This window comes from Platalea leucorodia (genome assembly GCF_965183815.1).
Source record: "Platalea leucorodia genome assembly, chromosome: 12".
Taxonomy (NCBI): Eukaryota; Metazoa; Chordata; class Aves; order Pelecaniformes; family Threskiornithidae; genus Platalea; species Platalea leucorodia.
Window position 1 is genome coordinate 7,530,455 of NC_138834.1, and position 19,330 is coordinate 7,549,784.

Genomic DNA, 19,330 nt, shown 5'->3' on the forward strand with positions numbered 1-19,330 from the left:
GAGGCTTTATTTCTAAAGTAGTAATGCTTTATTTACAGCTTATACAGAATACATTCAGAACTTTTTTTTTTAACCAGAGATTCTAGTGACAACAGACAACTGAACAAGCAGATAGATTTGGGTTCCTTAGACCTGTTATTGTCAGTCTCTGAGGGAAGAGACTTTGACATTATCTGGTATGAAGAAATCCAAAATAGTGTATAAGACTGTTATTAGTCTTTTTTTGAAGTGCCTGATAACATTTATGGGCCAACGGATGTGATTAAACACATTTTAATGCCAGAAAGTACAGATGGGACCAAACCAGAATATCGAATTCAAATCGACCTGAGGTTTGAAACCAGATCTAAATCCAGCTTTTTTTGGCTTGGACCTATCTCTACCAGAAACTTGTTTTATGAACTCACTGTAAAAGGGTTTATCGAAAGCATTGAGACGTGGAGCAGAAGGAGAGATGTAATTTTCTTCAAAATGACTGAAAGTTCTCATACAGCTAATGTTTTAGAAATAGTGCAAATATCAAGAAGTGCTTCCTTGCTACAATGCTGAATGTTGGAGCTTCAGTTACAAATAAATACAAAAAAAAGAAAGAAAAAAAAAAAAAGGAAAAAAAAGAAACTAGAAGCAAGCAAGTAAATTAGCTGAGTTTGTGGAACATGTGGGAAGGCCTTCCGAATAAGCGATTTACTCAGCCAAACATTTTATAGCAGAACTATTCCTTGGAATTTTTATGCTTGGGAAAGTAGTTGTTAAACATTCCAAAAAGTGCTGGCACTTACAAAACAACAAAAAATAATCAACAAGGCAGTATAAAATATTGGTTTTGGGTGGCTATCTTCATACATAAACATTGTCATGTTTTGGAATGTTCTTTATATCTAAGGGCCTGTTAGAAGGTGTAAAGAATTTTGTTTTCTTCAATACCTAATCGTTTTCCATCTTATGATTTGTGTGTGTGTGTGTTGTACAGCAGTATAATTTTTCACTTATTTATTCCATCGGTAGTTATGGTTTGTACAATGTACAATGGTTTCATTTCAAAAATAAAATAAAAAATCACAACATGAATGCTGTGTGAATAATTTTTATCAAGAAACTTAATCTCAGTTTGTTTTTTTTTAAATTACAATAAATTTCTGTTTTTATAAATGGTATTTTAAAATGTGCATTCTATGGTGTTGTCTCATTTGGTAACATGAAAAATGATTCACCTTTGAGCGGACCAAAGGTGTCTTCATATTGTAGCAGGACACTGGGCGGGGCGGGGGCAGTTTGTTGTTGTAACAACAACAAACAAATAAATATGGCCAATGTAATTACAGCAACCTGCGGAATAACTTGGTAATTTAAGGTGCTTACCGTTGGCTTGGTACTCGGCTAATGTGTTGTGGTAACTTAAATTGGAGGGAGGAGGACAGTGTGTGGAAACATGCTTCAGTTTGGAAACGTGCTCGAGTCGGATGCTAGCAAGGGTAAAACTCCTTAAGAGTTTTGGAAAGATTCTTTACGTTCAAGATGGATATAAAGTGTCCAGCTTATTTTTAGTGTTCTATGTGCTCTGTTCCAAAGTAGCCTGCCGTTTCACAGACAGCTGAACTGGTCTGCTGGCTCACTGCAACCAGAAGGGCGAGCCACAGCCAGCTCGCCTGCTCCCAGCTTGGTTTTGTTGCCTCCCTTGCATTTACTGGGGTGTTCATAGCCTCCTCTCATCAACCACTTAAATTCACTAATCTGGAAGAAAACTACCCGTTTTAGTTAGGTTTTTTTCCTTCTCTGGTTTAGTGAATGAAATCAGCACTTACATAAAGGTAGTATATATAGGGTGGAACTGGAGAGAGAGAAAAGAACAGGTAGAAACAAGGATGTAATTCAAGATGGGTCCCAGAAGGAAAGGCCTCCGAACAGGTAAGGCTCGTGCCGGTGAAGGGTGAAGGAGTGAGGCACAGCCTAGCCGAGAGGCAGGGTGCGGAGCTGGAGGTTGGCCCTGTGGTTTGCCTGGGAGCGGGACGGGCAGAGGAGCCAGCGGAGCGGTAACGGGATGGCTGGACTCCCGGCGCCTGCAGTCAGCCCCACAGTCAGGCTGTGAGTAAGATTCCTTGAGCTCTTGCGCCTCATCAAAATGGGAATGCTTATCTTCCTGTCTGTAGATTTAAGGGGATAATCTCTTAACCACTAAGTATTGTGGAGTACGCTGTGGGTATATTTTTAAACAGCTTGAATGTCTCTGTTCAGTGCGTATTACAGTTGAATTCTAAGTTGGTAAATGTCTGTCTCCTCCTGTGCTAAAAGCCTGCGCTGTTGAAGGCACATCATCAGAAGATGATGGTCTACGTTTCACCTTGCCCTGTGCTAAAAAGAAACAGTAAGAAAAAGCATACTCAAAAGAAGCTGCCCCTTAGTGTTCCCCTGTGCCTCCTGGAATTCCTTACTGCGGAGGAGGAGAGGATAACTGGGAGTCTTCACCTGTTACTGATCACCTAAATGCTGACCTTAAAAAGGCAAACCAAGAGACCTGTCTCCAAAATAACTGGATTTATTTTAAAGGATGCGTTTTTCCTTGCCTCTGTGATATTTACACCGAGGACAACTAGAGGAGAAAACTCTGAACTGCATCAAATGTTAGTCATAGCTTAAGACTGCTACCCCTATTTTAAATGATGGTTTGGTGTACTGCTAACTCTTCTTAGAAAATTACATTGCTACCCGGCAGCTTTAGTTTGACAAGTTACCCTTCCTTGCACACAGGGAGAAGCAAGTGTGGCTTGCTTATAAATTCGTGAGGTAAATGTATAGGCTGTTGTCATGGAAGTACTGTATGCAGTGCTGGTATTGATGGGTGGTTGTGGGTTTTAATTTTTGTTTAGTTCAGGTGCTCTTAACAAACTACATGTCAGACTTAAAATACACATTGTAAAACTATGAATGTTGTTTTGAAATGTTTACATTTTTTGCACTTGGAGTACTCCCAATCAGAATGCCTTGCTGGGAGATAGCATTGCTTTTTTCTTTAAAAAACCAAACAAACAAACTTTAAGGTAACAATAACCAGCTTTGAAGCCAAATTATGACTGTGGCCTTTTCTGAACAATTTTATTCATATGCGATGCTGACTAAGAGCTGAATGTTAACCCTGATTTTTAAAGATTTCTAACAGAGCCCTCACATGGTGTGATGATGCCTTACTGCTCCTTTCATGTGGGGAAGTATTTGACCCTACCATTCCTCCCCTAAACACTGAGCCGTCTTGATTTCATGCTCTCTAGTGGAGAATATTAGATCACTGCAAGGGCATAATTGCGATACTGCAGGAATGCCTCTTCCTTCCGTGCCCAAGACTTGCTCTCTCTGTCCCTTGAGTTTCCCTTGATCTTATTTCTGGTTTTACAAAGCAGAAAAAGTAGCATGTGGCAATTTAAGTTTTGATGGGTTTTTTTCCCCTCCTGAGGATGACTATGTAGAAGAGGCTGGTTTTTTTTTCTTTGGAGTACGAGGTCCTAGAACTGAGAGAATATAAGCAATTTAGTATAAATGCTTAGGAGTATGCCATCTAGAATACAATTGCTCTCCTGGTGATGGAGGTTTGCTCTATAGGGCAAGCTAGAGATCTTTTCTCTTGACTTTGTATATACATACATAGGTATATGGGTTTTTGTGCTGTAAGCTGCTGTTCTCTCCCCAGACTAGTACATCTACTGGCCCTACTGCTGTGCTTTCATCTTGACCTACAGGATCCATTGCTTCCTTTATGCTTTTGAGAAGGATGAAATCCGATCTTTACTTCCCCTGGAACAATTGTGCTTACTTTACAGCGCCGCTGAGCAGGGACGTGGGTTAGGTGCGAGCCACCAGGCTGGCAGCAGAAGCTCCATGTCCCGAGCTTTTCTCTGCCATTCCAGGCTGATCGCTCCAGCCGTGTTTGCAGCCTGTCTGCCGCAGGTCTCCAGCTACTTCTGTGGCTGCCCTGGCTTCTCGCAGACTGCTTCTGGAAAATAATACGCGATTTACTTTATTAAAGATAGTTTAAATCCATGGAATATTTCTAGCCCAATGACTCTCATCAGCATTCTTCAGCCAGTTCTGGGCTGTCGTCTGCATCTTCTCATGTTCGTAAGAGTCCCCTAAGCTCAGGGGTGTTTTTCTGAGGAAGTGTATTACCAAAGACATGCAGTTAGCTCCTTGTGATGGTTCTGTTCGAGTGGCCACAGCCTCCCCAGGCCTCTTCTCAGTCTCAAGGCTGGAGGTGGTTAGGTATTTTTGGTCGAGGCTTCCCCACGCACCACCTCACGCCCTACAACCTTGTCCTGCTGGGTGGAAGCGCCGTGCCGGATCGTTAAAACCGCTGCGGGAGGAGCGGGGACGGGACAGCAGTAGTGTGACACCACAGCCTTGCGGCAGCGATGCCTTCCGCCTTCTTGGTGAGGCTGGTGGTGATGCAGGGATGTTTCATCGTCGACAGTGGTGTAAGGGGAAGGGTAAAACATGGTGGGGGTGTGGGAGGAGGCGGGATGGTCCTGCCTTTTCCTCTGAAGGAGCTCTCTTCTTGTAACTAAAGGGCAGCGGGGTGAGGGAAAGCGGCCCCGGGGGCTGCCTTGAGGGAAAGCAGCCTCCAGGGCGATGGCGGGCTGCAGCGTTCACTGAGGGAAAACACCCCCTGGGGTGTTCTCCAGTGGCCTTCGGGGTGGCTGATGGCGGCCTGGGGCTCTCCCTGAGGGGACGTTGCCTCAGGGGCTGCCGAGGGAAAGCGGCCTCGGGGGTGGCCGTGGCGGGACGGGCCCTTTGCTGAGGGACGGGGGCCGAGGGGTGGCCGGGGGTCCGGCGGCCCGGGCTCGCTGCCGCCGGGGGCGGCGGTGAGGCGGGAGCGGGAGGGCGCAGGCCGCAGGGGAGGGGCGGCGGTGGGGGCGCTCCGGCTCCTTTAAGGGGGGCGGCGCGGCGCGGCGGGGCCGGCCCGGGGCGGAGCGGGGCGGTGGCGGCGCAGAGCGGGCGGCGGGCTCGGCCGGCGGCTGGCGGCAGCGGGGCCATGGCCGCCGACGTGTTCATGCGGCCGGCGCGGCTCCTCGGGGCGGCGGGGCCGCTGTCCCCCCGCACGGAGCCCGACGAGGACTCGTCGGACACGGACGATGGGGGCGCCTCGCCGGGCGGAGGGCGGCGGTGCGGGCCGCGGCGGGGGCAGCCCCCGGGCCCCCAGATCATCCACTCGGGCCACTTCATGGTCTCGTCGCCGCACAGCGAGCACCCGCCCAAGAAGGGCTACGACTTCGACACGGTCAACGAGCAGACCTGCCAGACCTACCAGTTCGGGGCGGCCCGCGGCGGCGGCGGGGCCGGCGGGCGCCTCAGCATCGACGCCTCCCTCACCAAGCTCTTCGAGTGCATGTCCCTGGCCTACAGGTACCGGCCGCCGCCCTTGGGCCGCGGGGCGGGGGCCGGGGGCGCGGGGCAGGGCGGGCCGGGGGCCGGCGGCGGCGCGGAGGGGCCGAGCGGCGCCCGGAGTGAGTCAGGGCCGCGGGGAAAGCCCCGGCCGGGCGAACCGGGCCGGGGACCCGAGGGCGCGGTGAGGGGCGGGGGCGAGGCCTGAGGCGATCGGCCGGGGCACCCCCGGGGGCCTGGGGACACCGAGCGTCGCCTTTCGGCGGTGATACCCTTCCCCCTCCCCCACGCGTGGGTGTTCGCGTCGCTTTTGTTTTCAATGAACTTTAGGATCCTTGCAGGCACTTTCCGTAGGCCTGAGGCCACGGCGGCAAAGCGTCGCCCCAGCCCTGGCCGCGGATGGTTTCGGGTGAGCCGAGAGGCTGTCATCGCCTTTTCAGCGGGGCCGGGAGGGGAGAAGGGAGCTGGGGCTGAGCCTGAGGCGAAGCGGGACCTGGTCCCCGGCGTGGGAGAGCGCGCTGCCTCTGCAGCCTCTTCGTGGCAACAGAAAATGCCCAGCATCTCACGGTCAGGCTGGAAGTTGGTGGAAACATCTAGTGCTGACGAGTCTCGGGAGAAATCCCTACAGGGCCAAGTAAACGTTTGTGCCCCGGTCTGTGTGAAAGCCGGCCAATTTTTCTTCTTCTTTTTTTTTTTTTTTTTCCCCCCCCTCCAATTTTATTTTTATAACAAATTCAAGAAAGTGGGATCTGTCATTGTTTCCTTTGTTCCGGTGGCTGCAGTTGGTGGTAGCACTTCCTGGGTTTATCTGCGCCTTTTGCTCAGGCTTCAGTTTTGCTTTTCATCTATTTAATAAGGCATTATATTCACATTTACTCCCTTTGTCTGTCATCCAAAATGGAGGCAGAGCTATGGAATAGAAGTGTTTTGAAAAGATGTATGCCTGCTCTTTTGTTCCATGTGATATAGCAGAAATTGGATCCAATCTGATGTTCTCTATTGAGCATATTTTGGAAGTTGATTAAAAGGAGTGATGGAAAACACGTCTGAGCATATCAATGGAAATATATATTTTCATTTATAGGAACCATACTAGCTTGCTAAAAGAAAATTAATTTTGCCCACCCCAAATTCCTCTATTGTAAGTATTGCTCAATGAAGAGGAAACAATAGAACTATCCGTTCTGTACAGTTAGCGAGAAAACATAATGCAAGTAATCTCATTTTGATAATTTTTACCAAGCAAGTTATTAGTTACTGGCAAGAGAGTGAATCTTAGATAAGGTGCATACAACAACGGACATAAATTCTTTGTGTTTACAAAAGAAATAAAATTTAAAACTTAACTAAAAATTAACTAGTCTGCCTTTATTGTACAAGCTGAGAGGAACGTGCAAAGGAACCACAAGTATTACGAGGGACAGAAGGAGACTTCTAATGTGTATCTTCTCGTTGTCCTCTATCAGCTTTATTTTATGTTGTGCTTCCACTAGTGTATCCTTGGGATTTTGAAACTGAGGATCACATCTAATGCCAAGGAATAATTCTGTGATACTAATTTGATAATACTGAACTCTGATGTAGATGCATAAATTGAGCACCAAATCTATTTTAGCAGAAATGATTTTATCCTGCTTGTTGGTGGTAATATGAGGCAAGGTGCAGAAAATATCATCTTAGAGGCTACCAAAGAAAAGCATATTCTTAATACTTCTGTACTTGGATACCTTAAGGTTTGCTTAGTTGCAACCATGAAGCATCCTGCCCAGATTCAGCCTGCTTACTCGATGGCTTTGTGATAAAGTTTTTAAATCTGCCTAACAAACCAATTGTAAACTTGGGTCTAAAACCGATTAAAATAATTTTGGAAAGTCTAATTTGGGGTGTTGAATGCAGGTATGAAATGAGGAATCATCGCTGTTTAACAAATGATTGATTAAGTATGTAGGTTGAACCTTTCTACCTTAGAAGCGGTCTCCCTGTCCATATCCTCCCGAGGGAACATACAACGCTTGGATAAACAGCAACTGCCTTTTGTGCTATGCTTCAAGTTTGATTTGAACTTGGTTGGCTCGTGGGGATGTTTTCATTGCTGTTGCCTCAGCTGTATCTTTCCCATTATTGTCTATCTGATTTAGCACTGACAAAACACGCAGATTCTGTGTTTATGCTTTTTATACTGCCTTTGCTGGATAGAAATTCACTCTAGAAAAGAACTGGGGGGGGGGGGCGTGGAAACCAACACCAAAAACTGTAAAACAAAAAGGTGAAGAAGTGTGGTTTTTGCTTTGTGGCTGTTGCAGAACCAGCAACGAGGGGCATGAGCTAAGTCATCGTGTTTCTAGAGCTGGGGTAATGCGGCTATGTTAAATACAAAAACAAGGAAGTTGCTGTAACAGAGCTCTGTGTGTAATATTTATTTACACTTGACACCCATTGCTAGTATTTCAGTGTTTAAAGTTTTAAAAAGAAGCACTAAACTGCGTGGTAGCCATTAGCTTTACCAATGAGCTAGAAAGCAAAGTTTTTCTAGATTACCTAGGTCATTACCTAGGATGGTTTATGTTTGAAAGTGACCCAATTTGTGCTGAATCATGTTCTCAATGGGATGCACAGTGTAGCCTCGGCTCTTTTAATTGTGCTGTGAAAAACGTTTTTTTAATATGGCTTTGTGCTGTTAACTGTCAAACTTTTTATGGTAAAAAAGCTATTTCTGAACGTGAGGGAAGTGATTCCCTCATGCCTTTGAGCAGTACAAGCTAACCTGATTTTTAATTTTCATCACAGCTGTTTCAGTCACGTATCCAGTTACGCAGATTGGAAAACCCTCATTTCAGATGAGCCATTTCACAGGGGAAAATATGGCCATAGCATACTCCCCTGTACAGTTAGGAGGTTAAAACAATCTTCTAAATCAATAAGTTACTTATAAACACTAGGGTTTACAACAGGTATCACGCGGGCTGTACTTTATCTAAATGTCACCCGGTTTTCTCATGAGATTGATTGTGGAAACTATGCCGCATTGACGAAGGTAAAAGAACCCTCGTTTTCCTCTTGTAGCCCCTTCATCTTAGCCCTTTAAAACAACGTGACCTTGTAGATCTTGATGTGTGTAGGTAGCTATAATTGACCTGTGGCAGGCAGGACGCTTTAAATGCAAAAAGATTTAAAAAAAAAAAATGTGCTTTCCAAAATGAAGTGACCTTTGATGCTGTTCATGGTTATGTGGCCTACAATGGTTATTAAGCAGAATTAAAGCTAATGGTACATAATCTTGACGTTTAATTTAGTAAAGCCCTTTAATGACTTTACAATTATCCAAATAATTATGTTACCCAAAAGTAACTTCCCAAAACTGAACTGTATTATGAATTGTTCTGACCACAGGATATCATGAAGTTTTTTTCCGAGATTGGGACACAGGAATTTTTTCTCTTCATTTTGGAGAGCTGTTGTCTTCAGCAGAAGACTCATGTTCAGCTCCTTGTAGAATGCAGGCTGAAGGCTTCTGTGAAGTCAAAAATTGTACTTTAAGAAAGGGTACTGTAAACCACTTATTGCCCTAACCGGCTGGAATATGGGGACGTTAGACTTCCCTGTGGAAAGCTCTGCTTTGGGAACAATGGCGTATAGTTTGTTTAAGGTCCAAAACCTGAAATATGCACTTGGAAATGCAGATCTGCATATACTGAACTCTGCATGAGGAGCTCTGAAAAACGTGCAGTAGGAATCAGTGGCATTGTGTTAGTTTATCTCTAGGGTCTTGATGCTGAGGTGGTAGAGAGGTAAATCATGCTGGAATAACTAATGTAATCATTGCAGGGAGTGGGAAATACAATATATTACTCCTGGAAAAAGTAGATTTAAGTTGATTCTTTAGTTACTTTCTCTAGGTGTAAAATGGATAAGTGACAGTGCAGACTTCTGTTAGTACTCGCCCAGCATGTCTTATCCGTGCCCTGTAAGGAAATAAGAGGTTGATGAGGCTCTGGGACCATGTAAGTCATTCATTTTCTTCGTGAAGGTTCCCTTCTTGCAGTGCTGGGGAGATCATCTCGGCAGTTGAGAGAACAGGCTACTAGTCAGTTGTGTGTGGTCACGTACATTATGTAAATAAAGCACAGGCTTTATTTTAGGAATTATTAAAGATACTACTCACACTCAGTGTAGGGGGTGGTCTTTTTAAACTTCTGTTACATATTACGGTGTCAGTTGATGGCCATCTTAGTTAGAGGCAGGGTATGATAGGGTAAATGAAGATGACTTTGTGGGCTCATTTATTATTAAGTAGCCTTAGAGTTCTCTCACCTTCTAATAAGAGCTTAAGGAACATGCCAGGTGTTGTACTTTAGGTAAGAGTGTTAACATTGGCATCAGATAGTTGTCTAAACCCTTCCGGATCCTGCTTGTTAAAGTTGCCCGGAACAGGCGAGTGGGGTCTGGGAACTGTGACGAAGGCCACCTTTTGAAAAACTTGCCAGGTCATTTCTGGATCTCATTTCTTCTCTTTAGCAATATGACCCCTTCACTTCATGTGGATGTAAGCCAAAAATATTCCCTTCATCGGTGGACTGACATTAGGGATCAGCTTGTTTCCAAAGCACCTTTGCCACATATTCTTTGTTAATGCAGCATGTGTTTTGGGAAGTTCTTAGCAATGGTGATAGCAGGTTTGAGATTAAAAGCTTCCAGCGTTTAGTTACATATTTTCTATGCTGCTTGTAGAAGTTACTCTGATAAAAACACCTATATTCATCCCGTGAATTGAGCCTAACTTGAGCAGAGTTGCTGTGTTGTAAGGACTCATGGTGAAGGGTCATTTCAAAGCAAGGACGCTATATTCGGAGCGCAATATGAATCAGGACATTGTTACTGAGCCTCTTACCTTGCTTATGTCAAATGCTTGATATAGTCACAAGCTTTTAAGCTCTATGTAAGATGCACTTTTAAATTCCACCTTGACAACCTTGAACCTCAGAAAGATTTGCAGAAAGATTGCTGAGCTGTTCTCATTTCAAAGATGCATTTCTTTTGCCAAAGTAAACATTTAATAGTGCTAGTGTGAAAAGGCCTTGGTTGAAATTAAGGTTTTGGTGTCTTCAGGGCTACACATGACTTACAGGAAGAAAAGACAAATTCTGTAGACAGAGATTTAGATACAGGGACAAATTTTTTTGTTTTGCTCTTGGCTATTTTGGTGGCTCTGCAGGTCGCAAGCTTTTAGTGGTTTCTGTGGACTTGGCTGTGTAGTGTGTTACTACAGAGGTGTGGTGCACAGTAGTCACATTTTCATAAAAAAAGCACATTGTTGATATCTTTTTAATTTACCATTGAATCTACATGTTTTGTTGTAGTTCTCTTGTGTTTTCACACAGTAAACAGATCTTATTTTCTGGCTTAAATACAACATGGATTTCGTAATCATAATTTTTGGTGGGTTGCTGAAATAGGGAAGAGGGAACTAGTTTGTCCTCAGATTGCCAGTTCTCAATAACTTTTGCGTGGTCTGAAGAAAGCTTGGCTGAACTGTGAGATTTGGAATTACTTCTAGTGAAGACTGTGTTGCGTGATTATGATGTGCTTTGAATGAAGTGGAGTTTGATGGCAACAGAAATTAACACATTGATTTCCAGTTCTCTCCCCCTTACCACGTTTCATTTCTTTCTGCTGCATGGCAAGAGGAATTAAAGCCAAGAAACCCGAAATTCAAGTCTTTGCTTTACTCATGTTTTTCCACATGCTCCTTTAGTAGGTCACTGAATCATTCTTATTTGTTACTCTCCCATGCGGGGGAAAAAAAAATTCCCTTCTTTTGGAAGACAGAGTTGATATACAGTCACTTCAGCAGCTGCTTATCTGTCTGTGTATCCTTAAGCTATGATTAGTCTTAATCAAACGAAGGGTTATCTAGTGGTGCAGCAAGCTGGAAAGTGGTGGGGAGGAATAAAGGGAGCTTTGTGGCCATACTGAGCTGATGGCTGGGCATTTCTGAGATGTCAGAGAGGCATTTTAAATTTCAAGCCTGTCAATTTCTGTGCAAGTACAGAGTGAACTCTCTGAGTTGTTGTGTGCGAGTGGAATTTTTCCCCTAATAACAGTACTCAGAGATGTGTTGCAAAGAAGGAAGAGTTGAGAGGGCCAAGAGTGAGGCCAGAAGCTCACTGAGATTTGGAGTAAAATTAAGAGGGTCTTTGAGGAATGCATTGAATGAATTAGAAGGGCCAAGATAAAGCCACGCAGTGGGGTGGATGGTGTTGATAGATCACAGGGATGGAAACAGGAAGGAAAAAAAAAAAGACACTGTAAAGTTCAAGTCAAACAAATGACCTTTCAAGTGACTGGGTGGGTTTGAGCCCGGGTTACAAATTCACTGAACATGTGAGAGCAAGGAAACAATCAGCAGCAGGGTTGGACGGAATGGCAGCAAGGAAAGGGAAGTCTCTGAGGATGATAGGGACGTTGTGGCGAAGAAAAGAGATTGGAGTTGTACTCGGAGGAGATGTGGTAAAAAGGACAAAGGTGAATGGATAATGATAAGTTGGGGAGAAAAGAGGATGACGGCATAGTGCTGTTCAGGGCAGGAGAAATAGGTACGAAAAGGAAAATGATACGGAAAGTAAGGGTAGCTGATTGAAGGTGTGGCTGGAGTCAGAGAAGTCCAGCCTTTCTTCCCTGTGCTTTGATCTGCGATGGGAGAGTTAGATAGGGAGCACTTCATGAGGGTGTGCCTGATAAAGGGAGAGAGTGAGCTAGATGGACCCAGATATGGGAGTCATGGATGATCATGCAGTAAAATGGGGGCAGGAGAGCTGGGGCTCCTGATTTGGCTCTTCTAATGCTGACTTGCTTCGTTTTTCTCCTAGAGAGAAAGGTTTGCCTTTTTAAAACAAACCAAAACAAAACAGCAACAACAACAAACCTTATCAGTTTAGAAACTTGGATCAGTTTGGGTTTAATCTGGTATTTCACTTTTAATTAACAGACTTCAGGCTATATGCTTGCTACTTCCTTTCCTTTGTATGCAGAAATTAATTGCATTTACAGTTTTCCTCATCTGTCCTTTGATATTTTAACATCACTGGCACAAGCAGTCTCTTTAAAGACAAAACTTCTAAGCTACTTCTGAGGAAAAAGACAAGCTTTCTAAACTCTTTGATGGCTATTGAAAGATTTTACAGCTTTCATACAATTTTCCTTTCACTCTGGGAAGGAAACCTTTAACGTGTCTATAAAACAGTTATGAAGACGATTAGGAAAAGTACTTGTTTCAGTTGCCTCCAAAGAAAATAGAGTTGGTTCTTTGTGTTTCAGACAGTGATGGAAAAACCTGAATCTGATTGTTTTTAGTGCAAGTTACAGTTACACTATTGTCACAGTTTCTGAAGCAGGAAGGCTTGAAAAATGGGGTTAGGAAAAGCTAGGTTTTCCAGAAATCGCTTCTAATAGTTTTACTACTAGAATAGAAATTCGAAACATGGTCTCTTCAAAATAATTTTTTGTTTGTTTGCTCAAATGGGAGCTGGAAGGTCATTTTTGGTTGTTTGTTTTGAACGTAAAACATGCTGTCTTGGTGCCATTCATAATATAATTAATATAGACATCTCTTTGTAAGTAAAGCTGTAATTGCCATCGGAAATGTTCTAGTGTGCGTTTGCCACAGCTTATTTACTTTGTGACACAAGCACAAAGCTTTTCACCAGCCCTTAGTTTCTTGGCTTGTTGATCTTAGATAAATCAGTTAACTGCTTTTTCCTCCCTTTCTCCCTTCTAAAAATGACCAAAACAGTCTCAACCCTTCCGAGACCCAGATGCGTGTACTAGTCTGTTTGAAAGGGGGAAACAAAGGCATGAAGTTTAGAAGTGAGCTAACACAGGAGTCTAAAAGGAAGCCGTATCAAAGATGACACTTCAGCTACAAACTTAGATAATAAAGGAAAGAAGACAAATGGAAGAAAGATTTAGGAGGCGAAGAGGAAGAAGATGTGCAGCTTACTGACACGTCTGTTAGAAAAGGTACTGGCTGTTGTAACTGATGAGGAACCCTACAGATGCAAATTACAGGGTAATAAAACCAGGCTGGTATTTTAATGGTAATCATAGTGCTTCTGGAAGGCAGTGTTCTGCTGACCACCTTTGGCGTTCACGGAACTGCCTGTGAAAAGCACCTGCTCCCTGCCGTGACTGGTAGCTGTGGTTCGGAGAGGCATCATCGCTCTCCTCATGAAAGGGCTGTGCTTCGCAGTCACCAAGGACGCTTGTGTATCTGGAGCATCAGGTCTGGATTCCTGGGTTTGTTGCCGATGATGGCCTTCTGGAGAATCTAGAAAACCCTCTTGCTTTTAGAACAATGGGAGCTGTATTTTTCATAGAGGAGTATGGATTTTTCACCTGTGTAGAGCTGTTTGATTGGGCTTGGAAGTCTAAATGGTGTGAGACTCCTTGAGCTGTCAAACAACTAATTGCCGTGTGAGGTATGACCCCTTCCTGCAAGAGAGATTTGTTCAGAAGGTGAAGGTGCCACTCCTGTTTGCCGAAGGACCCTGCTCTTAGGGAACCGTCTTTGCTCTGCAGGCACAAATGACGAGGGCTCCTTGTCTGCTTTCCTCCCTTGGCTTGATGTGCTGCAGTCACTGGACTCTGCATCGCTGTGTTAAATGCAGTGTTGGATGGAGCAGATGTTTGTCTATTTGAACTCCTGTGGGGATAGCGTTTATCTTGCTGTCATTCTCATACACGTGGTGATCTCTTACAGGTCTCTTACAGGCTTAACGCCTCTGAGGAAGGGGTGTTAAAGGAGAATCTGAATGACACCTTGGCTCTTCTGTTGCGGTGTGAATGATTGGGTGCAGGGTAGTCGCAATTCCCTCTCTGTTAAGTAGGTTCTGGTTTGTACCTTAAGGTGTTCAAACTTGGGGTGCTACTTAAGAGCAAGCTCAGCAGCAGTTACCTTTGTGAGACACTAGTATTTTTAAAGCTGGGCTGTCCAGCTGTGCCATCAGATGGATAATAGAAAGTGGGATTGGAGAGGACCATAGGAAGCCATCTAGGCCCACGGCACAGTGAAATGATTCCTTCCCTTGGCCAGTTATCTGGACCATGGCCACTTGGAAGGTACCTTAGAGGTACAAAGCCCAGGGTGTTAGGAGTGGCTCTCAGAGCTGCTTTGCCTCTCTGAGACTGTAAAACAAAAGGTGACAGGCCAGACGGGAAGGGCCTGCAGGCCACCACTTGGATTATCATATAGCAGGGTATTAGTGAAAGAATCTGATTCTCTTTAATTAGTGATACGTGTTTAGGCCAGACCACTGCTGACCTACAGATAACCTGCTTGACATGATACGTTTTGTGATGTGCCGTGATGCTAGGAGAAAAGGCTTCAATTGTTTAAGTAGCTGAGCATGCTGCTTAATGAATTGAACAGTTTTTCTGAAAAGCACAGAAAGGTTTTAATGACTTGTTAGACAGCTTTTTTGATCCTTGATTTTGTGTTCACAGCATAACATTATCTACAACAGTAATGCAAAGTTGGAGACTTTCTCATCTCTCTGCTTCTAGTTTAGCTGATGGCGTAGTGCAAGGAAGCAGTAGATGCAGTCCTTTTTGCTATATTTAATGCCTTTTCTTACTTGATTTTTTTTATATGTGGGAATGTCTTGCTTCATACAGAGAGAAAGAATTTTTTTTAATTTAGTGGGCAATTTCTGGATTTCCAGAGGTATTTTTATTGCTTGTTTATACCACACCGGAGCAAACAGAGGATATCTTTATGGGTAGGGTACATATGTGTTGTTTGTGCTTCTCTTTAATTGCAGTTTAACAGTATTTCCCTATGCATTTTCTGAGTGATTTGGGAAACAAAGGACAGAATTGGGGGGGGGACGGACAGTTCAGAGCAGAAGTAGAAGAGCTGAGGCTGCTTTCAGCTGAAGGAGCAAAGGAAGAAAGCTCGGGAGATCCACCCCCTTTAGTCCATAAAGAGTTGTCCTTATACAACTACAGGGATCTGATGCTGGCTACAGCTTTGTTTCTGCATGAGCATGGAAAGGCTTCTTCCATCTCAGTTGGGAGGTGAAAGAGTGGTCTTGTCTTTGCTGGTGTTAAGTGAGGTTTGCTTGTACTAGGGTTGGCTTGTGAATAAGAAAAGGAATTGAAGAGTTGAGCCTTAAGGGTGACCGAGGGGGTAAGGAGAAGATCTAAATAGCCTTGCTCTTGTGTAATAGGTTCACCCTTCTTGAGAAAGAGGATTGTCATTATTAGTTTTGAAAGTGAGACAGCAGCTGCGTTGTTTATACTTGGGTCTTGCAAATCTGGGGGGGAGGTGGCAGCTTGCAGGTCTGCCCCAGTCTGAACCCTCTGTGTGGTATACGTGTGGTGCTCTGCCCTGCTTGCCTCCTGTGCCCTATCTACCCTGGTATTCTTCCAAATGAGTACTGCTTATGTGCACGCTTCAGAGGTAACTGTGTCGAGAGCTTGTGTGAACACCAGAGCCTTACTGCCGTTAGAATAGTTGTGGTAGATACAGGAGCTTGGTCCTGGGGCTGTGCGCTGCCCGGCCGGGTGCAAGAGGCGTACAAGACTGTTCTGTCCTGAAGAGTTTGTGTTGCATCTTGTACTACTGCTTAGAACAGATCCTCGGGAGCATACATAAACAGGATGAGGCCTTTTCTTTTCACTGATCCATCCAACAGTGAAGCCTGTTAGTCCTCATATATCAGCGGTGTTGTTTTTTTTTTTTTTTTTATGTGATATGTCTGCGTAACAAGAGCCAAGCAAACACTGCAGAGGCACGATGGACGCTTTTGCTGCTGGGATCTGTCAAGTTCATTGTTTTCAGAACTCTCTAGCGTGGGATGTTTACTCGAAATCCTGGCCTCCATTTCCCTCTGCCACTTTGTTTACCCTCCCTTCCCTCAAGGTCCCATAGTAACGGGTGCTCTGCCTGCAGCAGTTCAAGAACACGTCAACTGAAGTGACCTTGGCCAGCATGGCTATGAGACCTCTAGCAGGGCTGCAGCAAACGCAGCGACTTCTCTGTCCAACAGCCAGGCCGCTTTCCCAGCCCACGTGAGCTAATTGTCCAAAACACTCCTCTTGTCCGTGTCACCCTGTCTGTGTCAGGGGCTTTGTCGCCTTGGCTGAATTCTTACCCAGTGAAATTCTAATGCAGGGCAAGGGTTAGACTCAGACCATCAAACCAGGAGTGATGATACAGAGCCCAGGCCCCTGTGATGGTGTTGCTGTGTCTTTAGAGCAGCTGGAAAGAAGTGACATCAGGGTTTCACAATAGACCTAAAAATAACTCGGGCCCACTGCATTTAGTTACCATCTAGCAACTCTATATTCGTGTGAATGTGCGTGTGAGCCATCACAGGCCGTTCTGCTGAATTGTGCTTGCTGCGTCTTGCATCCAGATTTCAGGCTGCTGTTAAATTTATTCACCGTTTGCCTTCACTGCTGACACCATTCCCAAAAGGACAGGGACCAAATGGAGCACGAACTGTGGAAGAGCTTCTCAGTTCTTTGTGAATCTTCTTTGAAGTCCATGACTGCTCTTCTTTATCTTCTTATGCAGACTTTTGCTTTTGGTGCTGTGGTATGAAACTTGATGTAGCCTGTGTTAGTTATTGAAAACTATTACTTTGCAGTGTGTCAGAGACAGAAGTGATCAACAAGGTAAAAAAGGAAAGGCATGCATGTAAAAAGGAAAATGGAAAAAAAAAAAAAAGGTAAAAAAGGAAATACCTGGGCTGTGGGCCTGGCAGCTGTCAGAGAAGAAGTGCCAAACAGAAGAGGACAATGGAAGATCTTATTGCGTTCCCGATCTGCCAGTCAATGGATATGGATATTATCAGCTGCCACATTTCTCAGAGCAAAGAATGATATAATTTGTTATTTTCTAGGATGGTTGGTCTCTGCTCGTTCTAATGAATTTCTGAATGTTTGTATAGAAGCTGTAGCAGTGTGAGTAAGCTTATCCATGGCAAGTCAAGCTCTGCTAATAATATTTACAGTGACAACTGCCTGCCTCAGGAGAACTCGCCATATTTGAGTGAGCGGCAGCATAATGAAGTCCTGGTTCTGCTAAGCTGCATGGTGGATTCAGGAATGGGCTCTGACATTTACTTGTCTATTAGCAGCACATAAAGGTCTGGATATTACATATCATACCTCTCATGTTAGCTCATTCTGTACAGTGTCCAGAGAAGGTATCAATGTTTCCCTGTATACATTCAAACTCCTGCATGTTGGTATCTGCACAGATACTTCACCTTAGTCCAGCTTTCTGTTTGCTTGGTAAACATCTGTCCCTGACAGGATGGAGGTTGAGAGAACTTGAATAGAAATGGTGGTGGCATGCCAGATGTGGGAAAGCATGAAGCAGTGAAAGGGAACAATCTACTTACTTTTGCTCTTTATAACACAGCTTTTGAGAAGGAAAATTGAGAGGAGGGGTTGTAGTGGGGGGAGCAGGTTAGTGACCTGGGAACACACACAAAAATGGCTTTTGTGGGCTTGAGGATATAGAACTTTTAAAAAGGAAGGACTAAGTTAAAGGATTTTGATATAGTTGTGAAATACTTAGATCTGCTACAGAGCTGGAGAGGTTCTTTGCATGTCGTCAGCTTATTTCAAAGGAACCTAGTGTTGGGATGGGAGAACTGACTTGATCAAAGATGCAGTTTCCTCCTTGAGGATATTTGTACTTATTTCAGGTAATTGGTAACCATGTTTGACACCTAAAACCTGTTGAAAATAGGAAGCAGAGATTTCAAAATAGCTGAGAGTCCAATCTGTCCAAAAGCTGGGGCATCTGAGTTATTGCAGTATTCACCAGAGTGGCCGTTCTCTATTAAAAATGTCATTATCCCTCCCTTTTCAAAGCAGAGACCTGCCAAATCAATACACATATTCAGCTCGCCCAGGTATGGGGGGGGGGAGGTGTCTATAAACACAGCAAAAGGAGAAATAATGTAGTTCTTTCAATTCACTTTTAGGGAGTAAGTTAATATAATAGTTCATGTCATTTTCCTTTACAGTTGAGAGGGGCTGTAGGGAGTGTCATACAAACATGCTCGACTCTTCCCCAAGCACCGGCTTGCGTCCACTGCTGGAGACGGAATACTGGGAAAGCTGGACCCTTGGCCCAAGCTGTATGGGCGTTCTTACAGCTATTGCTAAAGCAGGCGAGTTCTGGTGGCAGGTACTAGGGTGAGCTAGACAGCATTTTAGTATCAGCTGTGAAAAAATTCCAGGCAGAACTTTCACTGTTTGCTGACCTTTTTTCTTCTAAATAAGAGATTTGTCTTATACCTTATAAAAATTACAGCTTTAGAGTGCTCTCATTTTATAGCTTTTGCTTGGTACAGAAACGTGCGTTTTCTTCAGGGCAGCACAGGACAGTATATGTCATTTGGTCTCTGGAAGCTGCAGATAAGCCCGGTTTGTGTTGCTGTGTGGCTGCTTTCTGTGATACCAGCCTAGTTCTGTGCCGCTGCCTTCCCTAACCGGCTGCCTGAAGGTACTGGATATTCCGCTGTTTTGTGAAAGCAGCGAGCCAATATGTTTGTGACTTGAATGACTCTGAGATCTGAGTCATTCCTCATATGAGGGGTAGTCTGTAATCAAACTGCAAGGGAGCAAGAGGCATTCCTGTGTTCTGGTCCGTCTCTCTTGCTGTGTGAAATAGTTAACCCTTCATAGGAACCACGTGATTAGATTTCTCTCATTTACTTTATCAAATCAGCAAACATTATTGAAGAGCGCAGCTCAACTTAGAGACTCTGTGAGTAGATGCACAGAAATTTGCAATAAAAGCCAATTCATTACTGTTTCTAATAAAGTTTTGGTCTATGAAGGCTGTTGTTTAGGAGCCCAGCATGCATCCCATCTGTTTTCAGTATCCAGTCATACAAGTAGAACGCTCAAATCTCCAGTAAAAATCTTAGCGGAGCTTAAGGAG

The 19,330-nt window shown here is 44.3% G+C and overlaps 1 protein-coding gene across 12 annotated transcripts in view; it reads left to right on the forward strand.

The window, feature by feature from the left end:
* The first annotated feature begins 5,005 nt into the window (after positions 1 to 5,005).
* The window catches only part of MLXIP (MLX interacting protein), a 54,421-nt gene continuing 40,096 nt past the window's right edge, over positions 5,006 to 19,330 (forward strand). For all 12 annotated transcript variants that reach the window (XR_014229546.1, XR_014229547.1, XR_014229548.1 and 9 more), the window contains exon 1: positions 5,006 to 5,388. Coding sequence is in view for 7 of the 12 variants with exons in the window: in XM_082324873.1 (XP_082180999.1) it covers positions 5,018 to 5,388 (371 nt within the window). In the remaining 5 variants the exon portion in view is untranslated. The remainder of the gene's footprint in view (positions 5,389 to 19,330) is intronic.